General features: G+C 52.4%; 1 protein-coding gene across 2 annotated transcripts; it reads right to left on the bottom strand.

Annotated features, from left to right (window-relative positions):
* Positions 1 to 6,976: 6,976 nt before the first annotated feature.
* ZIC2 (Zic family member 2) lies at positions 6,977 to 11,991 on the bottom strand. 2 transcript variants are annotated; one of them, XM_003914037.5, is made up of 3 exons: positions 10,605 to 11,991; positions 8,640 to 8,803; positions 6,977 to 8,427 (listed from the first exon to the last, which is right to left on the bottom strand). In XM_003914037.5, exons 1-3 carry the CDS (start codon positions 11,677 to 11,679, stop codon positions 8,074 to 8,076), a joined length of 1,593 nt encoding a protein of 530 aa, XP_003914086.2. In that variant the 5' UTR covers positions 11,680 to 11,991; the 3' UTR covers positions 6,977 to 8,073. The 2 variants fall into 2 exon arrangements, with proteins under 2 accessions (XP_003914086.2, XP_031511498.1); XM_031655638.1 differs by having other exon boundaries at positions 8,258 to 8,464.
* Between the last annotated feature and the right edge of the window lie 9,080 nt (positions 11,992 to 21,071).

Here is a 21,071-nt window from a genome sequence, read left to right as displayed (position 1 = left end):
AATTATTAACTTATTTCTGAGTTACTGAGACCTTTTGTTTTCTATTTAGAAAATATTTCAAGATATGCTTCTCTCCTGAAAGCTTCAATCTGAAAGATATAATTACAAGAAAAACACTAAAAGGGGAAAAATGAAGTAGGAATGAGGAGTGTGTAGGTTGGTGAATAAAATAGGTATCTGTCAGCATCTTTTTAATGATACATTGTTATTGTTGCTTGGTTTGTGATATTTTTATAGTAAAAACAAGACATCCAAACAGGAATCTAAATATGAATGGAAGTGGGAGGTTTTCTGGTGTGTTTCGATACTAAAATGAACACTATGTCTGTATGTGCCTGTGTGTTCTCCTTCAACTCAAATTTTTATTCCAGAAAGTGGTGGTGCAATTTGTTACTTTTTTTGTGGGCACAGGAGGAGGAAAATATGATACATTTGGGGATTTTTCAGTAGAGCTGTGTTTAGTTTTAATTTTCCTGTATTTTAAAATAAACACTTTGACCAAAGCATGTTTGATCTTTGCAAGAAGGAAGTATACATTGTGAAGGAATGTGCAGCGGTTGGGTATGAAAATGGGGTTGTGACTCACAGCTGCAGGCAGAAAAAAAAAGGCGTCGTGGTGTCAGCCAGAGGTGTTCAGTCTAATAATTCAAGCTGTAAACTGTATCCCCTAAAATTACCTACATAATAAATCATTGTGCAAAGAAAAAAAAAAAGTTTGGACTGAAAAGTGTAAGTGAAACAGAATCCTCAGGAGACTTCAATGCTGGGATCTATTGGCAATGAAGTGAAATACAGGCTTATTTTGTTCAAAACTTTAAGGATCAGAATAATATTGAAAATTACTCTAGCACAACTGATTTTTTTTTTTTCCTGGCTTGGGTTTCAACACATTTCTACGTAGTCTGTCACAAAAATGGGCTTATGTATTTCTCTCCTGATCACACAGCCGAAACTGCTTTATAGAATTTACAGTCGACTTAATGCAGTTTCAAGAAAAAGCTCAAGAATGGCTTTATTTTAATAAAAGTGATTATACCTAAGTTATCAAATGTATATGAAGAATGGAGGCAGAAATTTTTCTGACAATTCTTTTAGATTCCTGTTTCATATTACAGTGTTGCTTATAGGTACCAAAGAAACCACAAAATTTATGTAACGTGGTAAATTAGCTTGCCTAAGAATTCACTGCTAGGTTGAAATACTTAGGCACTGCGGTTGGCAAAGCCAGTGCCAAGTCCTGAAGACTTGAGAAACGTGAGCGTTTGGGGACAGAATGCACCGTTTGGAGCAGAAACGAGCTCCGTGGCGGAAGAAAAGATGCAATTGTCAAGAGGAAGTTTAAAGGCCAAAGACACAAGAAGTCTTTGAAACAATAAGGGTGAAGAAGTCAAGAAGCAGACTCGCCAAAGCCACATTGAAACAATTTATTTTATAGGATCCCTATATTTCCAAAATTAGTAAACAGAGCCACACTGGAAACACGGGCTGTGGGCTCTCGAGCTCACACGGGCCTCTCGAAGAGGAGAGAGTCAGGTTGTCACGGGTCTCTTTCGCCTGGGTATTTCACAGGAAAATATAAGGAGGAGGGAGGCTCGATAAAGCTGACTCCAGCGAAGTTTGCAATAAGGATTAACTGGAGAAAGGAAGTCCACAGTAATTAAAACCCCTACCCTGGCTCATTAGTATTCATGACTGAATGTCCAGCTTTTCTGTTTATCTTTCTCCCAGGATCAATATCGGAGCAGCGTGGGCCTGGGAGGAGCCCAAGTTGGGCTCGGCGTGCGCCTGACCTTTCGCGCCCTCCCTCCAGGTCAGCGCATCTTCAGAACCGCCGGCCAACGCCGCACAAGCGCTCATTAAATCCACCATTCACCGGCGGGCGGGCGGAGGCTGGGGGACAGGACTGAGGGTGGGGACGGGGCCAGGGGCAGGCAGACCCAGCCGACACCAAAGAGTTTCGGGAAACCACACTCGGCCACCTGACCACTGTGGGCCCAGTGGACCAAGAGGGAGAAAGGAACAAGAACCAGCTCTGGCTGCAACAAGAGGCTCCAGCGCAGCTTCTGGCAGGCCCTCGCTGGCTCGGCCTGGTTCCAGACCCTAAGTTTAGGGGGCTTTGCCTGTTGGGGTCGGGGGACAGGCAACATAGGAACCCCCGTGAAAAGGCAACCAGACTCCCACCTCCAGTTCTGCCAGTCAGTATCCTCTACAGGTCTCCGCCGGCCTCCGCGGAGCAGCCCAGTGGCTGAGCATTAACTGCGATGATTATCTCTGACATTATTAACGTTATTATTATTTCTACCCCCCACCTTCTCTAGCAGCTCTGAGCTCCCTTCTGCTCCCCAGGGCCACCGGCTTGGCCTCTAGGGCAGAGGTAAACCTGGCCCCGGGAGTTTGGGAAAGGGAGAGGTTGAGGCCAGGTTCGGGGGACGCGGGGGCCAGGCAGCTCTTCCCTCACTCCAGATTTCCTGGGAGGTGAGGGGGCGCCCCCCACCCCCACGCCCGAGGGCTGGAGGGCGCGCCGGCAGGCGAGGCAGCCTGGCCTCTCCCAACCCCTGGGAGTGGGCTTGGGAGACCCAACTCCAGGGAGCCCTGCTTAGCCCAGTTCCACGTCAGTGGCGCGAGTGCGGGCCTGGGGAGTGCCGCCCTGGTGGAGGACCCTCCGAGGCCGAATTAGGTTGAGAGCGCAAGGCAGGCCCGGTCCCCTCCAAGTGGCTCTAGAAAGGGCTGGGGGAGGTAGGAATGGGAGGAAGGGGTGCGGGGAGCACCTCCTGCTGCCCATGCTCACCCACATTTCTGCGGCCTCAGGTCCTTCCCACTCCCGCGAGCCCGTGGCTGGGAGGTGGGGAAGCCGAAGGAGGTGAGGATGTGTGAGCATATGGTGTGAGTGAGTGTGTTGGGTGTGTGTGTGTGTGTCTGTGTCTGTGTGTGCGTGCGCAAAGGCAGGGGACCTCCCCACACACTCTCTGCCTGGCAGCTGCGCTGAGCATCGTCTCGCTTCGTGGGGCAGGAGGGATGCCGGACGAGGGCAGGGCCTAGAGCACGAAAAGGCGAGGCGAGGTGTCACCTCTTCCAAAGTTCGTCGGCCCCTGGGAACAAAAGAGAAACGTGGGAGGGCGACGAGGTGGCCCCAGCACCGAGAATTCTCGGACTGTCGGGGCGGGGCAGGAGTGGGAGGACCCTGGTCTCGAATTCCCTGCAGAGGATCTTGGCTGCGGCAACTCGGGGGCGGGGCGGGGCCTGGACTCGCTGGACCTAGTAGCCCACAGCCTTGACCGTGAACTCATACCCTCGGACTGCCCTGGTTATGGCTTACAGAAGTTTCATTTGCAACACCCGGTTCAAACGGCCACAGAGGCCTTTTCGTGCTCGGGCACCCAGCCGGACTAGCCTGAGAGTTTTTGCCCTACCATCTGATCCAGTCTGGAAGGACCTAGTGTTTTTTCTCCCCGAAAATAAAAACCCAGCAACGATCTGGAGTCCGGATGGGGGAAGTGGAGGGGAACTTCTTCCATCCAGTTCTGAGCTGCCAGTGAAAAATAGAAACCGTTCATTTCGGTCTGCTGGGGGTAACAGTGGGCCAAGGAGCTCCGAATTTCTGTGGAACCAGAGCGATATCAGACTATAATCAATCAATCCACAAATCATTATTGAACCTTTGCTTTGGGTTCTGAGGACCTCTTTCCGGGACACGTGTCTGCTAAAGTAAAAACAAAACAAAACAAAACAAAAACCTAGCCAAAGGTTCAACCAAGTCTTGATGGTGCATGGTTTTGAGGCCTTTATCACTCAGCCCTTGGAAGCAGGCCTAGCGTGCCCTTCCGATAATTTCAGTGGAGTGGTGTGGGGGAGGGTAGGACCCGAGTCCCTAGTGGGCGCTCGGTGGGTTCCCGCGGGTCCCCGATGCCACGGGTGAGCTCACCAGGGACCTACCAGGACACACCTCCCCCAGTCCTGGCGACCTGGGCAGGAGACCCATCACCTCGCCGGCCCAGGCCTTCCTTCCTAGCCAACCCTGGGATGCAGAACAGCACAGAGTCCAGGGAAACCCGAGCCTCCGGTACAGTCTGTGATCTGCCCTTGATCTCAGGGTTTTGTGCGGAAAATAAAACCACTTGAGACTGAAAACATCCGTCTGAAAAAGAGACAAAGGGGCTAGGGGGTGGGGAAGAGGAAGAACGAAGGTGCCGGCCTAGGGAAGAGCACCGGGACAGCTTGGGATAGGCGTGCGGGGCCTGGGACGAGTTTCTTCCCTCGCGTCCAGCCGTGGCTTGGCCCCAGCAGCAGCCTCCCCTTGCCCATGCCCCGAGCAGAACCGACGCGGCCTCTGATCCTGGAGTCACTTCCTCCCCGCCCCGAAGTTCATGGGATATCACTGAACCGGGGAAAGCTGATACCGATGCCGGTTATCATCGTGGGCATTAATAATGCAGTGAGGATCACGATAATTAATAATAATAATGACGGGCCTCCCGAGGGGGTTCCAGCTGCCTCTAGATAAAGCGACGCTCGCGCTGAGGGAAGTTCTTAGGTGGTGGATGGAGCGGAGCGCGAAGGAAGCCGGTCTAGGCTCACTGAAGTTCAAGTTGACCGCGACGGCGAGCAGACACCGAGCTCAGGCCGCTGCAAGTTGGGCCTCCCTGCGGGCAGCGACCCGCAGCGCAGCGCAGGGTCCCGGAGAGGGGCGAGGGCTGGCTTCAGTTTCGTGTCTCTGGAGTCGAGGCAACAGCAGGTTAGCATTTAGGTCCGTTTAGACAGCAGGGCAGGGATGGGGGTGGGGGTGGGGGTGGGGGACAGGCGTCCTCCCCCCACCCCCACCCCTACCCCCAGGTCCAAGCCCAGGAGCCTGAGTGCGGTTCAGGCTGTTGGGCCGCGAGCCCCCGCGAGCGTTCTCAGTTGAGCAATTTTCACATCTTGACACTTCTACACTATTGCCATCTCCCCTCCCCTCATTCAGTCCTTCGGATTCCAAGGGCAGAAGAGAAAGGCCAAAGGCAGAAAGACTGGACCACCTTGTCGGGTCCGTGACTTGTTTGGACAAAGCCTTGGGAAGCGAGGGACCAGGAACTGGGAGCCCTTTTGAGGGAAAACGGCTCCCGCCCGCTCCGCACATCCTAGGGTGGACTCGCAGACCACTCCCAGGCTGTGATCTTCCTCCTTCGTATTTTATTTTCCTGCTGAAAACTAGGATCAGCGCCCCTGGACCTGAAGGGGCCTCGGGTGGCTCTCTGACTTTCAGATGAGGACAGCCATCGAACCAACTCAAGGCTGTGAGATTGGCCACCTCTTCTGGCCGTTTTCCTTTTTCCCCAGATGGGAAGAAAAGCCCCCAGCCCCATGGTAAAGTTGCCTTCCCCACCCCCACCCTCATCTTGTCCTTCTCCTTAGATTTGGGACTTCTCTCAAAACCAATTTCCACCAAAAAAAAAAAAAAAAATTAAAAAGTTGAAACATTTCCAATAGGCCTTTTTGTTCTTGCACAAGTTATGACAAATATTTCATTTGACTCCTTCGTTCCCCCCTTGGGGGTGGGGGGGCTTTGGAAAACCCTAAACGATTTTCCTCACAGCTTATAATGTGTTCAATGAACTCTCCCAAGGATCAGTAACATATGCCAATTATTTTAATAATTTCGCCTAATATTATTAGGGGTTATAAATTTGATTTTAATAGGGATCTGGTTGCTTCAGGAGTTGGCGCTTGGGCAGTTCGCAGAGCCGCTGGGGAAGGCGAGCCTAGCCTCTGTCACTCTCTGGTCACTCCCCCCCACCTAAGGCTGGACGTCTTTCCTCCCCATTGAACAGGTAGTGTGACCTCCGGGAGGTCAGGGCTGCCCCTCTCTCCCCAAGCGCCCTTTAGGCCTGGCCAGTTTGAGAGGCTCATTCCAGGGCTGGAGGGAAAGGAGAGCAGGGCAGCCGTAGCTATCGCAGCCACCCGCGCTCTGCGTCTCTGCGGTGGTGCTGGGTGATCCTCTGGAGGTGTCGCTGCCACCACCCAAGTCTTTTCCGAGCTGGGGGAGCTGCAGGGGGGAGGTCCAGCACCGCCCAAGGCCTCTTAGAGCTACTAGGAGAGGGAGATACTGTGATGGCTCAGAAATTTAAAAATAATCTTCCCTATCTCTACCCTTTGGTTATTACAATTATTTTTGCCTTCTTCCTTAGAGTATCTTGTTTGAAAACTCTGATCAGCTCTTGCGGGGGAGGTAGGAAGGCTGTAAACATGGGAGAAAAGCTGGTGGCTGGGGCTCTGGATCTCACTTCCACCTGGCAATTTTAGTCTTGATATCTTATTCTATTTTATTTTTACTGAATTCTTCAAGAGGTTCTCTTTCCTTTTGGGGCCAACGGTTTGTTGCTTTCCTATCTATTCTCCTCCCCCAAGAAGATCAAAATGTAGCCTATTTATCACCTTCCCTTGACCATCCTGCTTATTGGCACACAGCTGCTTTGCTTTAGCAGGATTTCTCTGCTTAAATTTTCAAGCAACTTTTGGTACAAACGGGCCCTTAAAACTATAATCATTAGGCCAAGTTCAAAAAGAAAGTACTCTGCTCAGTTTTAAATGTGTAATTAAAAATAACTGTACCTCAGCTTTTCAGAGGGAGGGAGAGGAAAGGGGGCAGGAAAGGGGGGAAAACAAAGAATAAGGAAATGTTTAGTGCTCTTAAATCCAGCCCAAATAGCTGAAAGAAAGAAAGAAAGGCATTCCCTCAGATAATGGAGCCATTAGAAGCTCTGAAGCTTCCTGCCGCCATTCCTCACAGGGGCTTTCCAAAAATTTAATTCACTCTCAGCTATTAAACAAAGGACGAAGAAAATAATTTTGAGACCTTCTGCCAAAGAGGCAGATACACACCTTCCTCCCCAGAACGCATGTGCCTCCCGCCCACTCAGCCTCAGCCAGCCTCTACCCAGGTCAATCCTCAGCTGCCTCTTTCCCCATTTTCTTTAATAACTTTGCTAGAAAAAATAGTATGTTCATGCAGTTTCAACACGTTTTATTATATTTCTGTATGCATTACTCTCAAAACATCACAAGAAATGATCAAACCACTTAAAACCTTCAAATAAAAAATCTGAAACAGTTTATGCCCACAATTGTACATATTTATAGTTAAGAAACATTCTTTATAAATATTGTTTCCTCTGTAGCAAGTTAATACCATAATTTAATTACAAATGGATAAATATGGTAACGGGTATTTACAGAAGGAAGGGTGTTATTACGGAAAAAGCTAACGGCACGACGTTTATTTTTCCCCCACAATCTTTCATACAGGAACTAACAAATTGAACTTGCAAAAGCACTAAAACATCACATGTAAACCCAGCTAACAGAAAAATACATTCACAAGCGTTGTTGGTGGTGGTGTGTATGTGTGTGCTATGGGTCAGTGTACTGAAGAAACAGAAGGGAGACTTTGGCACGGCTCGTTTTTTTCCAGTCTATAGTTACATGAAGTTTACAATCAGGTTGCCTCATAAAAAGGAACACAATATTCAATACCACAATACAAAACAAACCATTTTCTTCCACATTACTTAAAAAGAAACCGGGTAAACTAAAAAAGGAGAAAAGAGAAAGCCCATCACTTTGGGGAAGCAAAGGGGAGGAAGGCGGGGAGGAACGCAGTCCGGAGTTTTACAAATGGACAAACTTCTATACACCAAAAAGCCATTAAAACCACCTCGGAGGAGAAAGGAGGAGTCCGCTATGTACACAGTTTGTCAGAAGACTGGGAACAGGGTGGGAAAGAACATGGGCATGGAGATTAGCAGGGAGGTTTGGTTCAACATTTTTGTGGGTTTTTATTTTTTTATTTTTTATTTGTTTTATATTTTCAGCTTCAAAGACTCCGGAAGGGGTATTTTTGCTCTTCATGCCTAGATTATTATTATTTAAAAAAAAAAAAAAAAAAACTTTAAAAAATCCTTCTGCTGGTAAAATTTTCATCATCATAAAAATCAGTTTCATAATTTTAACAACATGATCACAAGGTGCCCTCGCTGCTAGCAGCGGGGAGGTTTGCTACGCTGGGGTGGGGACAGGGAGAGGGAGAGAGGCCCCGACCCGTCACACGTACCATTCATTGAAGTTGGAGGAGAGGCCGCTGTGGCCCCCGGCTGTCCCGCTGCCCCCGCCAGAGCTGCCGCCGCCCCCGCCGCCCGCCCCGCCGCCGCCCCCGCCACTGCCGCCGCCCGAGCCGCCTCCCGCGCCGCCACTGCCCGAGCCTCCGCCCCGGTGCACGGCGGACACCGCGGCCGCCGCCGCCGCAGCCGCCGCCGCTGCTGCAGCCGCCGCTGGGGACAGGTTGGAGCTGCTCTGGGGCTCGGCGCTGGGGGACACAAGCCCCGGGGGCGTGGACGACTCATAGCCAGAGCTGGCGGCCGGGGAGGATTCAGAGCCCTGTGGGGAGGACTCATGGACCTGCAAGACAAAAGCCGGGAGGGGGGACCAGAGGGGACTGGGTGTGAGTGCAGCTGCTGTGGGGCCGGGCCCCTGGGGGAGAGCACCCCCAGAAATGTCCCCTCAGCCTCCCTGGCCCCTGGGGACCCTCCCAGGCTGGCTGAGGTGGTCCAGGCCGGTGCTGCACCGCACCTCGGCCTGCCTCGCCCTCCTCCCGGCCGCCGCGGTGGTACCTTCATGTGCTTCCGCAGCGAGCTGGGGTGCGTGTAGGACTTGTCGCACATCTTGCAGAGATAGGGCTTATCGGAGGTGTGGACGTGCATGTGCTTCTTCCTGTCGCTGCTGTTGGCGAAGCGCCGGTCGCAGCCCTCGAACTCACACTGGAACGGCTTCTCCCCTGTGGATGGCAAACATTGGCGCTGGCTGCAGACACCCAGAGCCTGCAGAGCCCCCACTCAGGCTGCGACGGGGCTGGGCCACGGCGAGGGAGAAGGGCCTGAGGGGGTTGGGTCCCTTAAACCAGTCCAATCCCCTCTGCGGCAGAACTAAGATCAAATTAACCGCCTTCCCGCCCGACAGTCCTGCTCATTTATTTCATATTTTACTTTCTTCCAGGCTGACGCCCATCTCCTCAAATTTCTCAGGAATGTGGGGTAGCTCCTGGCCCTGCCTGCCTTTCTACGGGGCTTCTTGGATTTGCAGCTTCTAACAAGTTGGTCTCGCCACAGAGAAGCTGTTATTATGACAAAATATTTGGGGCATTATCAAAATCACACAGGCTGCTGGGCTGCTGTCGGTTTCTCGCCAGGGCCAGTAAGCAATTACATTTGGAGTTGCTACGTGTTGTTTGGGGGCCGGGCTGTGGAGAGTGACTGAGCCAGTATTTTTCATCCAAAATTCTGCAAACTGAATTAATAATTCTGGTCTCACCTCCAGTCTTTAAAAAAATAAGTTGAAGAAAAGGTAAATATTAGAGATAAGGCAGCATCTAGTGACTGCGGAGAGGCACAAGCTGGTGGGTGAGGGTTGGGGAAGTCAGCAAAGCCTTTCAAAACCTCCCCGTTTAATTTTCTGGCGGCCTCTGCATCCTGTTGCCAGAATTCCAAATGCTTGGAGTCATTTAGAGGTGCGAGAACTCAAACGTCGTTCCACTAGGAAAGGGGACCGGTTAACGTTAAATTCCATTAGCACCTAAATTGTTTCTTAAAGACATCCGCTCAGACACAGAACTCGAAAGCGAGCATTTCATGCAAATAAATTTCTCAAATTTTAAACCTTGTTAAAAGCTTGTCTCGCACCTCGGCTCCCTCCCTTCCCGGAAGAGAACAATAGGCCGCTGGCGCATCCCCACTTCGGAGTAAATATTGACGGGGGAAGTTGCTAAAACATTTGGCTTTCTTTTAGGAAATCGTCTGGCACGATTTTGGCTGAGACCTGGTCATAGATGAATAATCTATGAGGCAGGAGGCGCGTTCTCTTGCGGCTCTCTCTTCTCACGCGATCCCCCCACGGCGCCGCGCTGCCTGGGGCTCTAGCTGACCTGGGGCTCTAGCTGACCTGGGTCCAAGTTGGGAATCGCAAACTCTCTGGTGCCCATTAGAGAATTTCACAAACTGCTGCGAAACCACAGTAAAGGCCCCGCAACCCACCCCGAGACGGGCTTTAAAAACACTTTTAAAATGAGAAATGCATTACAGCTTCGGCTTACACCAGACTCATTTAATGGGATACAGTCCCGGGAAGGGCGTTTGGACCCCGAGTAAAAGAAGTGGGAAAACACACAAACCACTCAAACAGACATACACTCCGAGCAGAAAAGCACATTCAGACAAGCTGGCAAAATCCTCTCTAGGCTCGCTTCCCGGGCACCGAATTAGAGAGCAGTTTTATTTTGTGCTTTCCACTTAGAACGGAAATTATTAATCGGGGCTGAGTAAACGAAGCAATTGCATGACCCAAGCATACATTTGATGTGAGGTTGATCATTTAAAACTCGATTTCCGCACATGGAAAAACCCAGCCCAATAATATTCTGTCATTCTCCAACAGAAACAAGCTGCTGGCACTCTCGCATACGCAAAAACACCTCCCATTCCAGGTCCCCGGGTGGCGGTCTGTGCCCAGCGTCGGCACACACAGTCTCTCAGGCTGTGCGTGTCTCCCCTCCGCGCCTGGTCCCTATCCCAGCCCGCGGTTACCTGTGTGGGTCCTTTTGTGAATCTTGAGGTTCTCGGAGCGCGCGAAGACCTTGCCACAGCCCGGGAAGGGGCAGGGGAAGGGTTTCTCGCCTGTGTGCACGCGGATGTGGTTGACCAGTTTGTATTTGGCCTTGAAGGGCTTGCCCTCGCGCGGACACTCCTCCCAGAAGCAGACGTGGTTGCTCTGCTCCGGGCCGCCGACGTGCTCCACGGAGACATGGGTCACCAGCTCGTGCATGGTGCTGAAAGTTTTGTTGCAGCTCTTCTTGGGGTTGCTCAGCTGCTCGGGGTCGATCCACTTGCAGATGAGCTCCTGCTTGATGCACTGCTGCCGCATGTAGCGGAAAAAGGCACCGGGGTGGTGGTGGTGGTGGTGGTGGTGGTGGGCCGCGGCTGCTGCCATGTTCATACCCATGTTCATATTCATGGGGCCGTACTGGTTGTGGAGTTGCGCCGCCGAGTAGGGGTCGGTCCGCGGGCTGGCCACCTGGCGGTATTGCTCCGAGCGCCCGAACACCTCACCGGGCAGCCCGAGGCGCATCTGCCCGTTGAGCACATTCTGCGAGCCGTGCGGCCCGTGCTGCTCTGGCAGGCCGGGGAAGAGGAGGTGGCCCTGCGCGTCCGAGTGCGCGTGGTGCAGGCCGCCCGCGCCCGGCCCGAACAGCCCGTGCTGCCCGCCGCCCGGCGCCGAGTCCCCGAAGCCGCGGCTGCGGAACAGGAAGTCCCGGGTGGAGTTGAAAGGCGGCCCAGAGTAGGAACCAACGTGCGCGGCGTGGGGCCCGAGCGCTGCGGCCGCAGCGGCAGCCGCAGCGGAGCCGGGATAGGCGCCGGGGCCCTGCGACGTGAACGCCGAGCTCTGGCCGGGGGACAGCTCGTGCGCGCCCGGATTGAGCTTGAAGGCTCCCATGTGCGCGGCGGCCGAGTCAACGAAGCCGTTCTGCGCCGCCGCCAGGCTCAGTTCACGGTCCTGCATCTCGGCGGCCGCGGCCGCCGCCGCCGCGGCGGAGTGGTGATGGTGGCGCGCGAAGCTGCCTACCCCGATGGCCGGGAACTGCGGACCCGCGTCCAGGAGCATGGCCAGCGCGCCCGCACGCCCCGGCGAGCCCCGTGCCTCCGCGCCGCCTCGACTCCCGCTCCCGATCCGCGCGGTGCGTCCGGCGGCCACCGGGCTCCAGGCGCAGGCGGTAGTGGTGGCGGCCGCTTCAGTCCTCAGAGCCGCTCTCCTGCGCCCGCCGCCTCCGCCGCCGCCTGGCTCTGCCTCAGGCGGCCGGGCGCGGAGCGAAGGCGCGGAGAGGAAGAGGAGGAGGAGGCGGCGGCGGAGGAGGCGCGGGAGGAGGAGGAGGAGGTGGAGGAGGAGAAGAGTCCAAAGCCAGGCGGAGAACCAAAGTGTATTAAAGGAGCTGCGGCGGGGGCGGGCGGGCAGGGCAGGGGAGGGCGGGCGGGAGGAGGGAGCCGGAGGGAGGTATGGGGAGCCGAGAGGAGAGGGGGGCTACCGGGGGGCGAGCGCCGCGCCGCGGCCCCCACCCCTGCGCGCACCCGCGCGCGCACGCACACACTCACTCGCTCGCACGCCCAGCGGACCCGGAGCTCGGCCGCGCCAAGCAGCGCTGGTAGAATGCAGTCACAACCGCGGCGGGGCCACGGTGCCCGAGCGCGGCGGCCGTGCGCACTCCAGGCAGGCGGGCGAGGAGAGGACCGAGGCGAGATCCGCGATTGGCACCCGGGACCAGCGCACCAGCGGCTCCACCTGACCGCGACGGGGGCGCCGGGGCGGCAGGCGGAGTCCAGGCGTCCTCTCTGTGGCGCGCTTCGGCGACAGCTCCCTCCCCCGCGGCCCTGCTCGCGCCGCCCCGCGCGCGGCGGGTATTGTTCGGAGCTACGGCCGCAGTGTTTAGCCCTCCTCGGCCTCGGCGCTTGGCATTGGCTGCGCCTCGCGTAGTAAACTTGCAGTGGCCACGAATTTCCCCAGATGAAGGCAGCAGCCGCGCCGCTCCCCCTTTCTTTAAGTTGTGCCGGAGGAGTAGGCGGGGGAGTAGGGGGGAGGGGGATGTGGGAGGGGAGAAGGCGAGCAGGGGGAGGGGAGGAGGGGGAGGCTGGGCTGAAAAACAATAACAACAATAAAAAAGTGATCTCTTGCTCGCCTCTTCTCTCCCGCCGGTCGGGCCTGGGCGCTGGGCCCGGAACTAGTGGCCGCGCCGCGTGGACCCAGCGCAGTCCGCGGCCCGAGCGAATGTGAGGCCCAGGCGGGCTCTCAGGTCTTGGCTGCGGTGGGCTGCGTTCGCCACCGCCTCTGTTGATTTCGGTGGGCGCCGCCAACGCCGCAGCAGCAGCCTTTTATTTTTTACTTTTTGTCTCCTCCTTTTCCTCTCCCCTCCCCCCGCGCCCCCTAGTCTCCCGCCCCGGCCTCCCTCCCTCCCTCCAGCTCGAGGCCGGGCCCCCGGTCAAACCGCCCCTTTAACGGCGGCTCCCGCCCCGCTCGCCCTCCCAGCGCCGCGATTGGCCGCCACGGCCTAGTCAATCCCGCGCCCCCGCCCCCCGGCCCGGCCCGCCCCTCGGTCCCCGCGCTCCCTGAACTGCTCCCGGCTCGGGCAGCCGCCGAACGTGCCAGCGGGCCCGGCCTGACATACTGCAGCGCTTCTCCCGAGAGCTCGGCGCCGCGGCTTCTAGTCCCGGCCGACCGCGGCGCTCCCAGGAGCCGGGCGTCCAGCGTGGCTCGGACGCGGGCCCGGGCCGCGGGGTCGAGGCGCCCTCAGCTGGGTCAGTAATGGGACGCAGCCCAGCGCTCCAGTCTTTCTGCGTAGGCCACCTACTCCCCCGGGATCCGAGCAGCTCCCAGCGGACACCGAAAATCCCGGGGACGCCTGGCCCGAGCACTCCTGGCCGCTCGAGATGTGGCTAACAGCTGGGTCGCCCAGCAGGAGGCTCTGCGCGCGGGGACATTTCAGGCCCAGGGCCCCGCCGGGAGCGCGCCACAAGGAGCGGTAGGGGGCCGGTGTGCTGCCCGCTTGGCACGCTCCCTACTCTCACCCCGCCTTTGCTAACTTGCTCTGTGGCATTGAAACCACAGGTGCCGGACGGTGGGCACAGAGAAAGCCAGGCATGCCCCTTCTTCCCACCCTCCGGACGCCCACCCAGACACCGCCTTCCCCGCCCCCCGCGGCGTCCCCGTCCGCCCCTCAGCGCGCTGAGCTCCCCCCGCGCCGCTTGCGTCCTGCTCCGATTACAGCAGTAAACACTGGGCAGCGGCCCCCGCGTGGAAGGGGGTTGTTTGGAAGTCTTTTAAAGACAGTGTCACCCTCAGGGTAAATGCCCAGAAGCCGGGCCGCGCATCCTTGGGCTGGGAAGTGTGGGAACGCCCGAGACCAAGCGAGGTTCAGGCCGGAGTTTGGCTGCGAGTCAGGCTCAGGGTCTCGGGAGAAGAAGCCGTCGGACTCGGCAGGGCTTAAACCTTCTAGAAAGCATATATATCCACTCCTTCTGCAGGAGCGGGGAGTGCCACCCGGGCGGTGGCCCGGCGGCGAGGCTGCTCCCTGCGCCGCGCTGGCCAGCGCCGCGGCTCCAGGCTGACCGCTGCGGACATTTCCTGTCCCGCCGCCCAAATCTCGCGCTCCCGAGGTAACCAGAGAGGGAAAGGAGGGTCCAGAGGCTGCAGAGGTGTGAAGGAACGGCCTGAGGCCAGCGCCTCGGGCGTGTTCGCCTGGCTGGCCTGGAGAACTGCTTTTATTTATAAGTCTCTAGGAGTTGAAATAAAATTAAACGAAGAGAAAATAATTAATTTTCAGAATTATGTTCTGAAATGAAATCAACAAAAACGCGGGAAGGATCCTCTAGCTCACTATGGCTGGCAGAACCCGGGCTGTCTTGCGCCGGCTCAGGCAGCCTCTCCCGGCTTAAGCGAGTCTCTGCAGGTTGGCACTGGCCGCAGCCCCTAGCGTAAGAGGCCCTGTGCCCTTCCTCCGTCCCACTCTTCCCTGTCATGGGGGTGGGGGTGGGGGTGCAAGAATGAGGGAGGCTGTGGCATCCTGTCTGAAAGCAAGGCAGTTTGCCTGGAAGGTGGAGATTCTCACCTTCCCTGAAAGGAGGAAATGTTCCCATTTCCACACCCCTCTCTGTGCATAAAAGGGGGTGGAGGGCACTAGCCAAAGTGGCCCCCTAGACCTAAAGGGACCTGAGACAGAGACGCAGAGAGAAAAGAGAACATTTCTGGCGGAAAGGCTGCCCTGCTACGTTGAATCCATTAAAAAATGCTAGTGCAATTTTTATATTGCACACTTGTTTGCTTTATTCATCAATTTTTATGGAGATGGGAGGCGAGCGCGAGAGGAGAGTATTTGGAAAGGCTTACTCCAAAAATATTTCCGAAGGAAAATGTTTTCTTGGAGATTGGTTGTGAAAATAGCAAACCTGCACATGCAGAGACCTCACTTCCCTTCCTTCTTTCAGGCCATCAGACTTCCAAGTCTTCCTCCTTTCCCACTGTCTTACCCCCTCCCCAGTCCTCCCTCCCTCTCCTCTTTGACCCATTCTCTCTTTCGCTTTGATTTCGCCTTTGCTGCTCCCGCGTTTGGGGATCGCGCGGCTGGGTGCTCGCTCGCGCCGCATTCCGGGGGCCGCGCGCGGCCGGGCGGTGGGGCGGACGCCTTAATTCCCGCCGGAGACCCTGCGGGTTGGGCCCTCCTGGCTATTCTTTCCCAGCTCCAGTTCTCCTCTCTCTGCAGGGCACAGAAGAGCTGAGCCAAGTTCAAAGTCACGTCGCCGTCCCTTCTCAGAAGTGCTTTATTTCTCTACAAACCGCAAAACCCCTTTACTTCATGACACTTTTTTTTTTTTTTTTTTTTTTTTAAAGGAAGGAAAGTGAAGAGAGAGCGAGAGAGAGCAAGGGGGGAAAAAGAAAGCATGCAAAGGCTTTCAGAGTTACTGCCTCAAAAGTAGACTCGGGTTCCTTGGCTCAAGGAAAAAAGCAGCCAAGCGGCACATTGTGAGTGAATTCAGTTTTTCAACAGGTTTCTGGAAGGGCCCGTCTGTGGCAGTGTCAGGCCCGCAGGACCCACAGCTGTCTCCATCCGGCAAACATGTCCCCTCTTTGTAAGTTTCCCAAAACTATGCTTCCGAAATCTTGCGGAGGCTGCGCGCGGCTGGGCCGCAGGCCGGGGCTTGAGCGGATCCCGCTCCAGGCCGCGCGGGCCGGTGTTCATTTCTCTGCAAGTAGAGGGAATGGCAGCACGATGGAGAATTGGGGTTGTCTTCAAAAACCAGAAAATGCCGCCAACACCCGAGCGCCCATCAACCAAAGCACCTCGTTGCCGTTTGTGGGCATCTGTGAACAGTGTTGACTGAGTTCTTTTGTGGTATGGGATGTGTTTTGTGTACCTATGCATAAATATAGCGTGTATGCACACACTATACCCTCTCACACACACATAGGTATACATTGCTGGACAGGAGAAGCCAAAGAACAGGCAAACAAAATTGACCTTTACATTGAAAAGCAGAAGCTCTCGGTTGCCACACCACTCAAACTTTTAATTTTCCTCTTAAGGAAGAAGGTGGAAATGGGGGTAGTGGGAAAGAGTTGAGAGAATAAATGAGAGAAACAAGCGACAAAAAAGGGGGGGATTTCATAGGATTCCAGCACCATCATCTGTATCACAGACTCATAAATTCAACAAGATCATCAACAGGATATTAAGTTGCAGGGCACCTTTGATTCCGCCTTCTCAGCCACTCCTGGGCTGGGTGACCCCTGACCCTTGAAGGACCACATGTGTGGTGCGGGAGCCCCTTCTATAAAACCCACCTAGAACAAAAGTTCTTTGTTAGTGCTTTAGAGAAGTGTAATGTAAAAGAAGGGGAAATTGTGAAAATCTCAGCCAATGTTGTAACTTTTAAATACCATTTTTAAGAAGTGGGGGTGCTGAATGAGGTTGTGATAGGATAAGGCCCTCTCTAGTTTGCTAAAAGAATGTCTTTTCTTCCTACAGTTAAAATTTACTGTCCTGTAACTGGGCTTATAAAAAGTCTCCATATAAAATATGTGCTCACCAGCAGTTTAGTGATAGGGGTGCAAATATTTGTGTATTTGTCAAAAGGGACTCAGAAAAAATAGAAGCTATTAACCACCCTGGACTTTACCCCTGCATTGGTGATAGTCAGTGGTTGTGGTTTTCTAAAAGGAAGAGAATTAATTGTCCTTACTTGTCTTCTCTTTCCTGATGGGAGTGATTCTACTGCTGAAAAACAAACAAAACCAAACAAAAAATAGGAGGCATTAGCTAACGTGAATGTGTTTAATATTATTCTGAAGACCTATCCTTTGGGCTCCCAGGCGAACTATATCCAGAGAGATTGAATACAGATGACAGGCGAGCAGCTTTCCAATAAACTGTAGTATTATTGCAATAGACTTTGTAATACAATTTATGCTGTCATTCATAAATAACAATGCCATATGTCAACCATATTGCTTACACAAGTAAATCCATCAACGTGTCACTATTTGATTTATCTCAACAGCTTCTTCAAATATTGAAGTATAGATATTGGAAGGGGTGTGGAGTGAGAGGAACTACCCAAGAAATTTGAGATTTTATTTTTAACTGCACAACCTCTACTTCTCCTTCATTTCCCATCCAAAAACATCCTAAAGGGTAAGAGATGAAGGGGAGGAGAAGCACATGGAGGGGCCAACACAAATAAATATTGAGTGGTTATATGAACTGTGAACATGCAAGAGAGTTCTGTGGTTGTTTTGACCTTCTGGACATATTTTAGAACAATAATGCATTTCCCAAGAAATTGTCAATCCTAATGGTCAACTGTAGGTCAAAGGTCTTTCTCCAACAACCTCTATCTCTGAGAGTAGAAATGACTGCAAACCAAATGAGAGTATTTGGCGACAGGCAAATTTTATTCAACTTATTCTTTAGAAGTAAGGAAGTAAAGGGAGTGATAGTTTTTCAGTGGTTTTCAACCACAAAGGTGAGGTGGACATGGGATAGGCCCATTTCATGACTGTACAAACAACAAGACAAAACAAATCCCCACGGAATCCAACATATCAGTCACCGCCACACAGCCCCAGTCTTTCGCCTTTTCATCCTCGTTAAGTCTACATAAGTGTGATAGGGCTATTAGAAGCACTTTTCTGGATACTCTTAGCTCCACACATATCCGTTGAGCCTCAGGACTCAGCGCCAGCTCAGGAGGGCGGTAACCCTCGAAGAGCCCCTGAGAGGACTGCGAATTGCGGAGCGATTCTAGCACCCAAAGGCCTTGGGCCAGTCGCAGCCCCCACGCAAGTCAGATTGCGAGTTGCCAAGGCCGGAGGGTGGGGATGGGGATCCGGTCCCTGCCTCGTTCAGACGGGGAGGCCGGCCAGGAGAGGCTGCCCTGAAACTCCCTGCCTAGCCTGGCGAACCTGATTTGGGGAAACCCTTGGACCCTAAGTCACCATCACTTACGGCCCTGGCGAAGCTCTACTAAAATGCAACAGTGCTGGTGCCTTTGCCCACCCCGCCCTAGCTTTTAGGAAAGGTCTCAGTGGACCATCAGGCCCTTCCCAGTGTCTGCTAGCAACCCCCTACTTCTGCGCCTATTAACCTCTCATTGGCACCCTTGGGCTAGGGTTCAAAGGTCCTTCGATTCCTCTAGTAATTCGGGTGCCCCATTCGCCCTTGAACCCGCCCCTGGCGCAGCCCAAATGACACTAGATGCTCCAAACCCGGCGACACCCAGCCTTTCTACAGGGAGGCCGCTCTCACAGAAACCACGCGGGACCAGCAAGTCGTAAAGCAATTGCAGGGGCAATAAAAGGCAGTTCGGTGGGTCCCCCAGCTCCTTTCTTTTCCACCCCATCGTCCCCGAGATCCCCCCGCCCTCCGCCTGCAGAAACAATCAAACAAAGGCTCAAAAGCCAGGAAATGTCCAATTCACTTCCCTTGGAGTTTATTAATTGCCTACACCCATCGCAGGAAACTTGGCTGTGTTCGGTGACATACAGAGGGCACCGGGGAGCGGTGGAGCCTCAGTCCCCCGACTCTGCGCAGCGGGAAGCCGCAAGCGCCAGCTCGAGCATCCCCAGAGATCGGGTACCGTGGCCTCCAGGCAGCTGAACGTGGTTAGCTCAGCTAACCTGGGTTCTGGTTAGCTGGTCATTTACTGGGCCTCTCATCTCCCTAGCCTACTCGCTACTTTGTCTGGGTCTGGAAGGACTTTGGGATTCAGGGTGCAAACTAGAGGTCTGGAAATGGACACCCCGCAAGAGCCCTTGCTAACTCCAGAAAGGACATTTCCATGGCTTGCCACTTTGCTGCCACCACACAGGCACCTCCGCTGCAAAACGCAGAAAGGGGCATGGGTTTGAGGACTGGCCCTGACGACCAACACCACCGTCGAAATGTGCGGGCCAAACCCGCAGAAGAATTGGCATAATGCCTTCCACAGCCTCCTGCTTTTAAAACTAGTATTATAATTCCCTTCAGCGCCCTGGAAATTGTTGGTGTTTATTTAGGAAGTGCGACAGAGTTATTGGGTCTTCAGAAACTTGGGATGTTAAGGGGGTTTCATTTGGCTCCCAAACAGCTTGAAAAAGAAACAGCGCACCTGGGGTCAGGCGGGTCATCACAATAACAAAAAGCGCTTCTACAAAATAAAAAGCTCTTTTATAAAGAAAGGCAATCCCGGAAATCCACTGCAAGCCTTCCTGATGACCATCTAGCTAGGCCTATTCTCAGGTTTAATTGGCAGGCGGTTTATTGGCGCCTTATTGGTGTTGATTGAAATTTTGCTCCCAGTCTTTTCTTTTAAGAATTAGCATCTCAAGTCGATTTACCTGAGTCAATTATCTTTTTAGGGTCTAGGTTTGGTCATAAATTTGCAAATATTCATTAAACTCACTTTGTAAATATCCTTCTTTCCTATCGCTACCCAAATCTCTATTATTCCCTAAGAAAGTCTTTTCTTTTTTAAGGCTTCCATAAAAAGAAATTGATCAGGGAGCTATATTTGAATTAAGACATATTAAATCGATGACAGATACATATCACGCTGTGTTTAACAAGAGTTGTACAAGGAGGCGGGTTCCAGATTCCGCACGGCTCTGCTACACCATTATTCACATTTTTACAGCCTTTCCTTCATGCCTTCACCCATTAAACCATTAAATTTCAGCAATTCAATAAAACAAAGCAGTTATAATTTTGACGAAAAGCTATTTTGAAGGGGGTGGAGGTACCCATTTTATTGCACAATAAAAATGCTGAACAGTCCATATTAAAGGCTAGCTTGTGTTTATTTTCTTTTCTTTATTCATTCTTTTTGTTTTGTTTTGTTTTTACTTATAACCTGCAGGATTGAACCCAAAGCTGCCATTACTACAAGAATTAATGCTTATTGCCAAGAAATTCAAATAATGGAAACTCATTGGAAAGGTTCGGAGAGGAAACGAAGACAGTGATAATTCCAAATATGATGTTTTCTTCATATACTATCCATGGAGATGGCACAGTTCTCTATCAACCTCTGCCTGGTTGGCTTGAAATGTTTTAAGTCTTTGATATAAAAATTGTGAAAGGACTGGTCCTTTCCAAAGAGAGATGATTTTGTTACCGCTGTTTATTAAATGTTTTTCGTTTTATTTCCACACACGCCTTTAATTCCCCATATTTGAACTTCATTGAAGCTTAAAAGTCCATTTAAAATTTGATGGTAGCATTGTCTTTGTTTGCTTGTCAGTTTTATAAAAGAAATGACATTCCTAAGTCTCATACCGAAGCCCCCTGTTAAACATCGTTCACACCAATGTAAATGGCGCTATCGAATCAACTCTTTCGAGAATATTTCTGATTACTTCCCAGGGCCACCTCTCCGATAACGGCTTTGTGTAGTCTACTTTTACTTGGACTGCAAACGAATTAAGTTGGAAACATGTTTTATTGTATCCCCAAAGAAAACAAATCACGTTCTAATCATTATTATTATTATTATTTTTACAAGTAATGTTACAGATGGCAGCAAAATACAAATTTTAAAACCCTGACTTTAATATTTGAGTATTTTGGAACATCACAAATTTCAAAAATGTTTTCTTTTAAAATCTGAAAAGGACACTTTGGGGAAGTAAAACCCCTAACTTGGGGGGAGGGTCCCACATTTCTCCTCCCACCAAAAAGTGAAGGAGGGAATTTCTATTTTTAAAAAATCGATTTGATACCAAACCACTGGAAAGGGATGGGGTTCGTTTTAAAAGCCAGTTTTTATGGTTTTCAAATAAGACATCTTAGAGGTAGACTGGTTTATTAGAAAACGATAAGGCGGCGAAAGATTATTCTATCAGTAAATAAAAAGCAAATATATTTTTGATTTCAAAATAATACTTTATTGGATCAGTTCTAATTGTGGACCAGTCAAAGAAACTGAGGTATACATGTGGACTGTGGACTGCGATCTGGACCGGAAGGAGAAATTCTG

Source organism: Papio anubis, chromosome 15 (assembly GCF_008728515.1).
Source record: "Papio anubis isolate 15944 chromosome 15, Panubis1.0, whole genome shotgun sequence".
NCBI lineage: Eukaryota > Metazoa > Chordata > Mammalia > Primates > Cercopithecidae > Papio > Papio anubis.
Note: the sequence above shows the minus strand (reverse complement) of the source record. Positions and strands in the feature narration are given on the sequence as shown.